The sequence below is a fragment of the Engraulis encrasicolus genome, chromosome 19 (assembly GCF_034702125.1).
Source record: "Engraulis encrasicolus isolate BLACKSEA-1 chromosome 19, IST_EnEncr_1.0, whole genome shotgun sequence".
NCBI classification, from domain to species: Eukaryota; Metazoa; Chordata; class Actinopteri; order Clupeiformes; family Engraulidae; genus Engraulis; species Engraulis encrasicolus.
Genome location: NC_085875.1, coordinates 27,773,562 through 27,786,891, shown reverse-complemented (window position 1 = coordinate 27,786,891; position 13,330 = coordinate 27,773,562). Strand labels below are relative to the sequence as shown.

Sequence of the window (13,330 nt, the reverse complement as noted above, 5' to 3'; positions counted from 1 at the left end):
GCGTGTTGAAGAGTGATGGCACTTCATGTGTAATTAAGAAAGCTGTTGTCTTAACAACAGGGTAGATAGTGTAGGATGGCACACTGAAGTACAGCACACGAGTTTGGCCTAGGAATAGGAAATGCAGTACGTGGGAAGCGGACACGTATTACATTGTCAGTTTTTGAATGGAAGGTGTAATCGACTGTCAAAATGGCATGAAATACACACGCACAAACGGACGCACACAGCGTGGTAACTTATTACAGCGTGGCACACACGCAAGCACACGCACACGCACACGCACACGCACACGCACACGCACACGCACGATGTGGCAATGTCTCAGAATATGCTTTCCTTTCTTAAAAAGAAAATCTCAATGACCCAGATACAGAGACACACCAATTCTATACTATGGCCTTAGAGGGTTAGCATGCCATCTTGCAAGCATCATGTCAGTGGGAAGCTGAGCACACAGCACTGTCCGTATACTTCAGCCATCAGGCATCACCTTCCCCATCACCACTGAATACACAGTACTACTTTATTGAAATACATTTTACATTACACTTATGGTGGTGTAGGGATAGGTCAGGCTGGATTTGAACCTGCAACTCTCTGATCTTAAGACCACCTCCCAAACCATATTAGGCCACGACGGTCTATATTTATATACACATACAGTATATACACTGTACTATATTGTATAATGATAATATATCTACATGCTGGCCTGAGAGGGTTAGATGGCTGTCTACTGTAGCATCACAGCAACTTGTCAGAAGGAACCCGAGCCTAGCCTCTCCCATCACAGCACAGTGTGCTGCAGGCAGCCCTCAGCCATCACCTTCCCCATCATGCACCACTTGAGCCCCTGAGACAGTGCTGATGGAGCCGATTAATGTGCTATGGGAGATATTATTATTCCATTCCCCTCACATTACCGTAGCACAGCCCCACTCCACTACAGGCACATTCTGCCTTGTTCAATGCAGTGGAATAGAACAGAAAGAATGGAAAATGAATATACTAGAACCATATAAAAGAATAGAGGTTCCTACGATTTCTTAGGAATGTTTCTTAGAAATGCCCTCCTTCCAGGGAACAATCTCTCTCTCTGTGTTGCTATGAATGTTGCTTTGACATGTTTTCCATGCACAGCCGATGCCACCTCCTCGATTCAGTTTCTCACAACCTCCTTCAGACAGGTGCAGGTGTTGTGCACTGTGACAATAATTGAGTCTTCCTGGCAGAACTAACGCAAGCTTGCATATCTCCCACCTAGCCCTCCACGAATCAGCGCTCGACCTTCTGTTAATAGTGATGTGTCTGTCTCTGCACTCTTGCTGGTTCTGGTGCTGAGGATCGTGATCTCCTCCTCCATGCCCACCACCACCAGTTTGGTCCAGTCTTCCACCTTAGGGGTAAAAAGCCATACCCTGCAGACTCTACTGGATCAGTTAAAAACAGGGCTGACAGGCCCTACCGTGGTCTAACGGTAGGGCACTCGTCTACTATGTGGCCGGCCCCGGTTCAATTCCCGGCCCGGGTCCTTTGCCGGCCCTACCCAACCTCTCCCTCCCAACTCGCTTCCTGTCACCATCTTCACTATACTGTCATAAATAAAGTCAAAAAGACCACAAAAAAGCAGAGCTGACAATTGGATACCTGCCAAAAAAACTGTCTATCCCTTGCCAAATTCTCTGTCAATAATATACTATTAAATAGTATAATTCAATTCCTCTCTGTCCGAGTCTACCTGGCTGAAAATTTATTTCACTCCTCCTGCCTCTGCTTTAGTGTTGCGGTATATCACAATGGTGACTGATCTGATCGCATGCGTACATAATAATCTCCAGTTAGCGCTGCATGAGCAAAGAATATTCGCCTAGCACTGCATGCCTAAATAGCATCCCCGCTTCATATGCATGTGCAAATGGTATTAGTCTAGCACTGCATGTGCTAACAGTATGCAGCGGAACGTGCATGTTATAACAGTGAGTTAAGCTAGCACCGTTTGTCCAAATAGTGCTTTGCTGAATGGGTTTAAGTGTAATAATGTCAGAGACGGTTTAAATGCATTAGAATAGAGAATCTTTGATAATGTGGCAAATGACAATCACAGCCTGACTCTGTCCAAATCAAGTCAAGTCAAGTCAGCTTTTATTGTCAGTTTCTTCATATGCATGTCAGGTCATACAAGGAAATTGAACTTACATTTCTCTCTCTATACCATGACAGGACATAGACATTCACAGGACTGACATATACAGACTGACATCAGAGTGCAAGACAGGACAAGTAACAATGATGGACCAATAACAGTAGAGTGAAGTAATAAAAAAATACCACACTGTGACTGTCAAGCTTCAAACAATCTCTACACTGAGATGTTTCAAACAAAGGAGGGGTGAGAGCACCACACACGCACGCACGCACGCACGCACGCACGCATGCACGCACATCCCCTGCCTCTTCTTATTGTTGAGGAATGTACACTGTACAAACAGACTTTTGAGCTAAAAAATTGTAAAAACAGTTAAATTCACAAACCCGCGGCGCTCCCCTCTCATGACCTCTGTCAGTTTATCCTTTGTCATCTATCAGTCTGCATGTTCCTCTAACCATCGGTCTCTTTGTCTACCTGTTCGACAACATCCGTGTTTGGCCTTGCAGCTAGAGTGAAAAAGATAGCTCTGAAAAGGGACATGACTTTTTCCTTGCTTTTATTCTGAAATACGAGCAGAAACTCTTACACGCACGCACGCACACACGCACGCACGCATTTCCCACCACATTCTCACTGATTCTCTTTCCATGTATGTGTATGGAGTTCTCAAGCACAAACTCTAGGTCTTAAATCTCAAGTAGCTGTTGCAAATTGATTACCAAAAGGAAGCACCACTTGTTAAATCACACACATGCACACAAATTGGAAAGTCTAACAAGTAAGAAGAATGGTCCCAAGGCTTTCAGCATCCTTCAGACATATTCAGCCTTTGTGAATACAAAACGAGACACTCAGGGAGACAGAAGGGACATCTCAATAGGAGACAGTCTGAGACACACACAGACAAACAGAACACAGACAGGACATCATCCAAGGAGACGGAGCACAGAAGGGACATCTTTGAAGGAGACTGTCAAGGACCACATCTTAAAAGGAGACAGGCCACAGAAGGGATATCTTAAAAGGAGACAGGGGGCACAGAAGGGATATCTTTTCTTTGAAAGAGAGAGTAAGGGACGCAGAGGACAGAAGAGAGATGACGGACAAGATAGGCAGAGAGAGTGAATGACTGGGCGCGGGGGGGAGCACAATATTGAGAAATAGAGAGAGCGCAAGATCGAGAAAGAGAAGGAGAAAGAGACAGAGAGAGAGAGTTAATGACTGACAGACAGACAGACAGACAGACAGACAGACAGACAGACAGACAGACAGACAGACAGACAGACAGACAGAATGCAAGAGAGAGCAAGACAGTGAACGAGACAGACAGAGAGAGAGGAAAGGAAAGGCACAGGATTGATGGAAGCAAATGTGGGCAAGAGAAACAAAGGCAAAAGTCAACGGAGGGAGGTAGGGAACAGAAGGAGAAAGAAAGGAAGGAAGAAAAAGAAAGGAAGAAAAAAAAAGACAGAGAAAGAAAGAAACAAACAGTACAGTCAAACAAAAAACATGGACAAGAAATGAAAGAGGAAAAAACAAGGAAGGAAGAAAAGTTCATGAAAAGGTCATCATGTTGCTGCCAATAGCCCACTGGTGCAATAGCATGGTTAGCTGGCCTACAGTGTTGTCCAGGGACTGGGTCACCATGTCAGCCTAATAATTGACCTTCTCATGGGCAGATTCCAGCCTATTGCCCTATTCTCTTTCTCCCTCACTCGCCTTCTCTCACTCTCCCGCTCGCAGTATTCCCACACAGACTGCACATCTCACCTTCTCAGGTTTAAGTAATAGCTACATTCTCATTCTCACACACACGCACACACACGCACACACAATTCTGCAATTTTAACAGTATGAGTCAGTCAGTAGTTAAAGTAGCAGCTCATTAAAAATATCAGCCATCATGTGCAAGGATTTTAAAACAAAACCCACATCACACAACCAGACCTGCGTCTATGGCGTAACTCCAGAAGGGTGTTCGTGGAGCAAGACGGAACCCATTCGCCTGGGGAGAGTTGGGTTACACCATCACACACACACAAATACACACACTGCACTAGACTAGCAAACCAATGCTGCATTCACTCAAACACCGCTGAAAAAACAAGCCCAACACACACAAGTGTGAACACGGCATAGAATCTCACATACAGTTGATGAATGCCTTTCTCCACCTTTCCTTGTTAACAGCAAGATAAATGATGCCATCTTGCTTGCTTACCTCGCCACCTTCCCCTGCAATACTCTCATCATGATCTCAGGATGCCATTACAGAAAGGGCAAGGCCATATCACACACGAGAGAGAGAGAGAGAGAGAGAGAGAGAGAGAGAGAGAGAGAGAGAGAGAGAGAGAGAGAGAGAGAGAGAGACAGAGAGAGAGAGACAGAGAGACAGAGAGACAGAGAGATACAGGCAGGCAGAGAAAAGCAAAGGCAGATAGGAAAGGAAAAGAAAGAGTGTGAGCAGACAACTGTTTTAGTGTGCCCTTCACTAACAGTCCCGCTGAGGAGTAACCTTTATCGACTCTTGCGTAACCTCCTCACACATTTCTCGCCCAGCAAGACGTATGCTCTTCTTCTCTGCAGAGACTTGTTGAGTTAGGGCTCGTCACGGGAACCGCAGGGCCGACAATGCGGACTGGCATCATGCAGGCAGCTAATCTAAATGACTCAACACATCGGCACCTGCGGCAAGACAAGACTGCAGGCAACAGTTTTTACCCTCCAAAACGTGACGTCACCTCACATTCCTTGACTGGAGGTAAAAGGGCGTGTGTGTCTCTGACAATATTGCAAGTTTATAGCCTAGTAAACTAGCCCCACACGCCAGCTGCCAAAATTATTTTTGCCTACGAGTGGGTCTAGCCTCGGACAATACCCCAGGCCCTGAATCTGGCTGGCCAATCACAACGCAGCAGATTTGTTTTGAATCTGGGCTTTGGTGTTTCGGACTGGGTTTTGAGGGAGTGATGACAAAGCGTTGACCAATAGGCACAGACACAGTTTGAAAAACGAGTTGTTCTTCCCATCAACAATCTTCCAATGTCTCATTGATCAGGGCCAGACTAAATATTTACATTTAATCTCACATTTAATCTGTCTTAATCTTAAATGAATCTGTCAAGATAGCAAGTTTATGCATAGTCCACACACTCCATCTGCACTTCTCCAGTCACAGTGTGGTTCATGTCTGTACTGTATAAAGTGTCAAAGATGCACATCCATGCATTTATGTGTGTGTGTGTGTGTGTGTGTGTGTGTGTGTGTGTGTGTGTGTGTGTGTGTGTGTGTGTGTGTGTGTGTGTGTGTGTGTGTGTGTGTGTGTTACAGTTGTGCAGTCATGTGTGCAAGTGTGCGCCTATGCGTGTGTATGTCTATATGCATGTCTGTGTGTGTGTGTGTGTGTGTGTGTGTGTGTGTGTGTGTGTGTGTGTGTGTGTGTGTGTGTGTGTGTGTGTGTGTGTGTGTGTGTGTGTGTGTGTGTGTGTGTGTGTGTGTGTGTGTGTGTGTGTATGTGTGTGCCTGTTTAGGTACATCCTGCCACGGTCACATCTAAACACAAATTAAGAGCATGAAAAGCAGCCAAGCTGACGCTGCTTTCTAGGGATCTGTCAAAGTACTGTTCTGGTGGTGTAAGCATGCAAAAGCAAAACATAGATGTGTGCACTGCTCATCACTGTTCTGTCAGAGAGAGAGAGAGAGAGAGAGAGAGAGAGAGAGAGAGAGAGAGAGAGAGAGAGAGAGAGAGAGAGAGAGAGAGAGAGAGAGAGAGAGAGAGAGAGAGAGAGAGAGAGAGAGAAAGAAAGAGAGAGAGAGAAAGAGAGAGAGAGAGCGAGCGAGATGACAAATGAGAGGAAGAGACACTGTTCATGTCCCCATTGGAAATGAATGAGAGAACAGGGAAGTCACGTTCATGAGAGTGAGAGAAAGTGTGAGTTATTGAGGATGAAGGAGCAAATAATTGCGGTAATGAAAACAAGTCGTAAGGAGGAGGGAGAACAAGCGAAAGAGTGCCAAAGGGCATGAAGAAGACAGACTGAAAAAGAGAGAGAAAACCAAGAAGAGATAAATGAGCTGTGATGAAAGGGCCTGTGAGACGATACTAGAGGATTGAGGGGGAACAGTGAGGATAGAGTGCAGAGGGAAAGGAATAAAATAAGCACACAGAAAAGAAGGAAGGTGACAAAAAGATGTGTGCACCACTAACAGTGGCACATTCATGGGCAGTCATGGGTATGCGGTTAGGCCGTCAGACTTGTAGCCCAAATGTTGCCGGTTCGACTTCCGACCCGCCAGGTTGGTGGGAAGAGTAATTAACCTGTGCTCTCCCCATCCTCCTCCATGATTGAGGTATCCAGAGCATGGTACCATCCTGCCGCACTGCTCCCTTTCGGGCGCCATTGTGGACTGTCCCCTTGCACGGGTGAGGCATAAATGTAATTTCGTTGTGTGTCAGTGTGCAGTGAACACTTGTGCTGTGGAGTGCTGTGTCACAATGACAATGGGAGTTGGAGTTTTCCAGTTGGGCTTTCGCTTTCTTTCCTTCACTTCATTTAAAAGGCTTTTAACATTATCAAAGAATGAATCTCTGGAATTCTTCTGTGATCCAAGCCTTCACGTCTCATGGCTGCACCTACAGTATATTACTGTTGACTTGTGTAGAGGGGACTTTCAGAACTTTGATATTAATATTTATTTTAGATATTGTCCCGCTAAATCTTCTAACGTTGTTTTGCCGCATACAGTACTTGAGCGTGTGCACATAACCGGGTACACTGGCAGACAAAGACATGCACTAGCAGGCAGACTGACAGAAAGAGAAAGGGCTGGGAACAGAACTCCTTAACACCGGAACGGCCTCAGCTTAAGCTTATGCCATGGCACGGTCTCTTATTTCAAAACACAGCCCACCAGTCCCTCTCTGGGACAGCAGGAAATAGACATGTGGTCATTAGCTACCTGATACAAGCAGGGCCACACACAGTCTGAAGTGGGTACGAGCAGGACCGCCGAAAGCTTTTGCTGGGCCCAGGACAAAGTCACCTGAAAGGGCCTGGGTACGAGTATACAGTACGTACACGCATGTGTGCACACAAACACACGCAAGCACTACAGAGATGCTACATAAAGCACATGCACATGCACACACAGACACAAAGCACACAAACAGATACTATACAAGAAGTGCACGGTGACAGCGATTCCCTTGGGTTAGGGGTGGGCGATATGGCAAAAATATTGTATCACGATTTTTTAACATGAAATCTCGATTTCGATTTTTTATCACGATCTTCCATCCAAAAAATAAAAACAACAAAAAACAACTTTCATATACTTGCCATTTGTAATTTGCAGTCAATAAAATGTTAACACACTGATGATACTCTCATAAAGTGTACAATTGGAATACAATAATGTAAAGAATGAAGTGAAGACAACAACACAAGTGAGAAAACGTCACTCTGATACTGATAATAAACATCCTCACTGCAAGACGATCTATACGATTTCTCCACTTTGGCAGATTCGAGACGATATTTTACTCAATATCACGATTCACGATTTAATATCGTCATATCGCCCACCCCTACCTTGGGTAATGGTTGTTCTGGAAACAGTATCGCAAATTTGGCCCAGAATCAACACTGCGTTTGACCAATCGCAGATGAGTGATGCCATCAATGTACGACTATCAGACTTTTCATTCGGTCTTTTCCGTTCCACACAAACACGGACACACACCGCACACACACACACACACACATGCACACGAACACAACGCACACACGTTTGTCCTATACCTAGTGGGGCAGCTGGGAACCACGCAGGTGGCTAACAAAGGCCCCTCATCAGCCATTGATAACCATACACCACTCACCGGTACTGGTACGCTTCAACACTACAAAGGCTGAGTAGACACCACTACATCAAATACGCATTTTGCTTTGGCTAGGGGGTTTCAATGAATGGCTGAATGAATAACACTTAGATAATCCTACTCTGTCAGAACACCATGATAAGGTGTCCCTGTAAGGCCCAGGATAAAGCTTGCTATGTGACTCAATTTTAGTGCACAACCACCATGTGTGAACAAGTACAAACCCATATTTGTTGAAGAACAATCAGGGCACTACACAAGATACTGGAGACATCATCAAGGGGGCTGATAGCCAACGAGAGCCTCATTCATATTTTCCGACATAATCCAGGTGTATCCTCCAGCAAGAATATCATTACATTACATTACACTTAGCTGAAACTATTTATCCAAAGCGACTTAGTTATTTTACAGGGTATTGGTTATAGTGCCTGGAGCAATGTGGGGTTAGGTGCCTTGCTCAAGGGCACTTCAGCCATGGATAGATGTGTAGGAGAAGTGAGGGCGGGAATCGAACCTGCAACCCTCCTCCCTAACCACTAGGCCATGGCCTTTTTTTGTCTCCCAGCACTCCATGGTCAAGGTGGCCATCTTGGAAACAAACAACTCACTAGGTTTTGTTTTCTGAATGTCATTTCTGAAGTGGCTGAAAATTGCAAATTGCATAAAACATTTATTTTTGGGGAATTGAGACATTTCATGACACTGAAACACGGTGATTATGAGTCTCTGATAGGCCTATAAGCTAACTCTCCTCCAGCCACCTCACCGTGATGTTCTGTGGAAAGTATTGCTTTTGCCAAATTGCAATCATTAGTTAGTAAGTTAGAGCTTTATTTGTCCCTGTGGGGCAATTGTATTTGCACTACACTCACTGGCACCAGACAAAGAGATACAGAAAGGCATATAAACTAAAAAAAACAACAACAAATGAACACATAAACAAAAAAAACATGGATTCTCAGTAAGCCGTTTATGACCAATTTGGAGGAAATCATCAATGTCCACAACACTGCTCTAGAACATGGAGCATATAACAGTGTATTATTTATTTCCTTTAAGCTATCTTCAGTTTGGTCCGTCTTCTCTGCTTTTTTTTTACAACCAATTTGGCAAAGCACAGAAAAGTTCCGCCAAATACATCTGGCCTGAACTCTGACAAAGGGCGATGGGAAATGAAATGTTTTGGTGTGCCAAGAAAAGAGCTCCACTTGACTGAAATGGAAGGTGTTTCGCAAACAGCTGAGGAGAGGAGAGCAGCTGTGCTGTCCAGCCTTTCATAGTTCTTTACTTCTGATTCCCGGCTGGCTGGCTGGCTGCAAATATTCATCGCATGCATGCATGGGCAATTTCCCAGCCAGGCAGCCTGGCATGGCGTAAATGCATGCGAGAACTTCTTGTACTAGTACTATTGTACTAAGATGCTCATTATAACTAGACCAACTAGTAGTTATTATTATAGGGTTTCAGTGTGGACTGAAAACAATACAAGACACATAGACAGACAGACACAGACACAGAGAGACAGACACACTTTCCCTGAACCGAACACAAGCACACACGCACGCATGGACGCACGCATGATTCCCTCATCCCCAAAGAAACACTTTACTGACAAAGCTTCCATAAGTGCCAATCCTGACATCAGAAGGAAAGAAAAAAAATCCTGAGTATTTCTTCAAGCGCAGTGTTGACGTCAGAGAGTAGATGATTTACCCGCTCTTGAGTGTTCATTAGAATCAGCTGAGTCACAGCTACAGTAGGATCAAATTCACGGAAGGAGTTTTCATCTCTGAACCCTAGGTGAACAGATCTGAAAGCATTCACGTTTTGAAATTTCAGACTCATCCATCCATCCATTCCTCAAGGCAACACTAAGCAGTTTTAGTCTTTAGTCACCCTACAGGCTGAAAGCAGAATTGTCCGTCGTTTGAACTACAGAGAAACAACCCACTTGCACCTGTGGGCGTGAGAGAGAGAGAGAGAGAGAGAGAGAGAGAGAGAGAGAGAGAGAGAGAGAGAGAGAGAGAGAGAGAGAGAGAGAGAGAGAGAGAGAGAGAGAGAGAGAGATCCAAAAATGAAGTGTTCTCAGCTAATGGATAGAGAGAGGTAGAGAGAGTTCCAAAAATGAAGTGTTTTCAGCTAATGGATAAGGCAGCAAAGCAATGCAGAGATGTCCGTCACTCTGATGAAACACTGAATGAATGTGTGAAACACTGGGAGGGGGGGGGGCAAAAATAGCCTACTGAGTGTTGTTTTGAGCAGTGTTCCTCCTGAAACACACTCAAATCTCAAGTCAAGCCTTGAAGACCATTTCAGGAGATCCTAGTCCTAGCATGATCCTAGTATGTGCTGTAAAAAGGCACTTGTTGTGCAGTGCTGAGCCACATCAGGTAGCTTTGGTTTCGGGTCAGTGTTTCCCGCAGAATTTTTCTTGGTCAAGGTGGTGGGGCGTTAAAAGTATACATATTTTGGTTAAGCAACTTTAGAAATTACACTCACAACATGAAATCTTTTCAGGGGACCTAGTCAAGTTGGTAGGTGTTTCTTGTCAAGGTTGCCGCCTTACCAATACAGTGCTGGGGGAAACCCTGGTTTGGGTAGACATGGGCAGCTTTGGTTTGGGCAGCTTTGGGTCAGGAGAGCGTTGCTCCAGTAACGATTTGTAAACGATGAGCCCTTGGCACTTTTACATGTACTGAACAGTCTACCAAGGCATGCAATTATTAGTGTGGAAAATGACCTTAACTTCCAGTATTGATCAGGCTAAAAAAAACAGCCGTCAATAATAATATTGACAATCCATAGATCCAATCCAGAAAGTTTAAAGAAAGCTTTACCGTGAATTTGACCATACCAGCCCCGAATAAAGAGATCTTAATGAGAACTTAATGAGACTGGTAGATCAACATGATCCTCAGCTGCATTGCAAGGAGAGGGGCCTTATTTGTTTTAGAACCAGGGGCAGACACCCCTAATAAATTGTCAAATTCAATCCATGATTGCTCCATGGATTCGGGCTGCAGGGGGGATAGGCTACATTTACCAGAGAGAGCTAGAGAGAGAGAGAGAGAAATCCGAAATGCGACCTCGCATGGGCAGAACCATTATGAAAATTGATTTTGCAATGCGACGGATTTAATTGTTCTCCTCTGGGAAGGCGCAATACACAATTCAAAAGAGTAAACCACGCTGCCTGCAACGAGGAGAATGCATTTCAGAGTGGCACAGCTCCTGTCTAATGCATCTAATCAAAATGGCACAAAACAATAAATTGAAGTTCAATGGTGCGCTTGGTAGCTATTGGGCTCCTGCGTGGTCTTCCATCATTCACCATCCTTCACAGGACAGATTATTTGGCAGATTCAGTCTTGGGTATTTTGACCGTCTCTGGGCTTCCCTGTCCTAAAACAAGAATGGAGAAGAGCCCATTCACAACCACCTACCACAACACCCACTAGTATTTATGATGGATTTTTATCAATGGCCTTGAAATAGTCTGTCTGAATTCAGTCAACCCGCATTTTATATGTTAATACTTTGCATGTCACATGGCAAATATTAGTAGCCCAAACTGAAAGGTATTTTAACACAGAGCATCAGCATTGGTCTGCGCTACCTGGACATGTTACATCTCAACACTGGGCTCCCAGCTCTCCAGCTCTCCAACCCCCCACATCACTTTTGAGATTGCCTTCCAAATGCGTAATTCATAAAATCTGTAACAGTAGTAGAGTGCCGTGTTGCCATCAGAGATAACGAAGTGGCGTGGTGCATGAGATAAGCTTGTTAATGTGCACCAAACCAAATCGTGACCTCTGTGCCAAGTAGATATTCAGGAAACTACCCACCCCCACCACTACCACTACCACCACCACCTCTTACCTCAGTCTCCAGCTGGACAAGCTCCATCTTGGGCCAAGGTTCGGCAAGTTGAGCGAGAGGCATGTTGAAGTAGGTACTTGGTTACTCTCACGGTTTGAAAATATCTTCACTCGAGTTGGCTTGTGGCTGGCGGTCCCCGCTGCTGGTTGAATCACAGTATCCAAACTCCACTACTACTACTACACCGGCTGAACGCGCATATCCACACACAACGCGTTTTGAAATAATTAATAAAATATCACTCCCTTACAATGACGTCGATGCTCTCTCCCTCTCCCTCGACTCGATGCTATAATCTGGTCCTGTGTGAGAAGCAGGGAGCAATGAGTTGTCAATTTTATGGAGAGGAGCGTTTCCTCTCAGGTGAAGTCAGGTTTAAACGCGAAAAAGCAGGCGGAAATTTGTATCGACTGAGCGCAACTGCAATCGAGATCTCTCTGTTGCTGGAAAAAGGTCAGCGTTTAGGTTTTCTTCTCTTTCAAGAAAATAATCGTCCTTGTGGAGTGTACACATGTAGTTTAGATTCGCCCGAGTTTCACTACAGCGACTCTTCCTAAAAAGAATGCCTGAAAAAGGGGCGACCCTGTCCCGTCAAGCTGGGTTCTCTCCGGAATCGAGAGTGCAGTCTTGAACATGTATCGTAAAGGCGCGTTGACCCGAGCTGTCATTGGGCAGGCTGCACAGAAGCATTGGACAGCCCCTTTCTGCGCGCATGGCCGGGGAGATTTTAATTTACGCCCTCCTCTGGCCGCGAGTTGCAACTGCAAGCTCACAGTGGAGCAGTATCACACGGGTGAGATGTGGAGGATATGCCGATGCAATGCTGCAATAATACTGAATACATAAATAATAGTCAATACTGTAAGGCCAACATATCTTAAATCAGATGTGGTAATTCTTCAGATCACGAGAAAGCCTGCCACAAGGTCCATTCAACCAGCTGATCAGAGTTGAATGAGCACCCATGTGAGCATCACCCAAGGCAGTCAGTGATGTCACCTGTTTTGGGCTTTATTGGAACACAAATCTCAGACCTCTGAGTCCTGTGCCCTGTCCCTAGGCTTTACCAAGGCAAGAAATTACAATTGTATTAATGCGCAAAATGCATCTTTCATGCAACAATAAAACATTTACATATGCATTGTGATGTTGTAATTGTAGGCTAAATGACGTAATTCATGTTGACAATGCCAGTCATTTATATGAAAGTATGATCCTATCATCCTCCTGCACTGGTTTCCAGATGATGTGAGCACATCGGAGTATCCATGTCTATAGTTACCACGGGCAACAGGGGCGGAGGTCATCCACTGCTGGCAGCAATGTTTAAAAAACCTGATTCAGACATATACTGTAGTTTCCTCTCTGAATGTATTTGTAAATGCAAATCAAGAGGTTTTAAACAAAACAAATGA

At 44.8% G+C, this 13,330-nt stretch overlaps 1 protein-coding gene across 1 annotated transcript in view; it reads right to left on the bottom strand.

Moving 5' to 3' along the window:
- The window catches only part of rps6ka1 (ribosomal protein S6 kinase a, polypeptide 1), a 125,117-nt gene extending 112,578 nt beyond the window's left edge, over positions 1 to 12,539 (bottom strand). Inside the window, exon 1 of the mRNA XM_063184017.1 lies at positions 11,916 to 12,539. Coding sequence (XP_063040087.1) covers positions 11,916 to 11,978 — 63 coding nt within the window. The 5' untranslated portion in view covers positions 11,979 to 12,539. The remainder of the gene's footprint in view (positions 1 to 11,915) is intronic.
- Between the last annotated feature and the right edge of the window lie 791 nt (positions 12,540 to 13,330).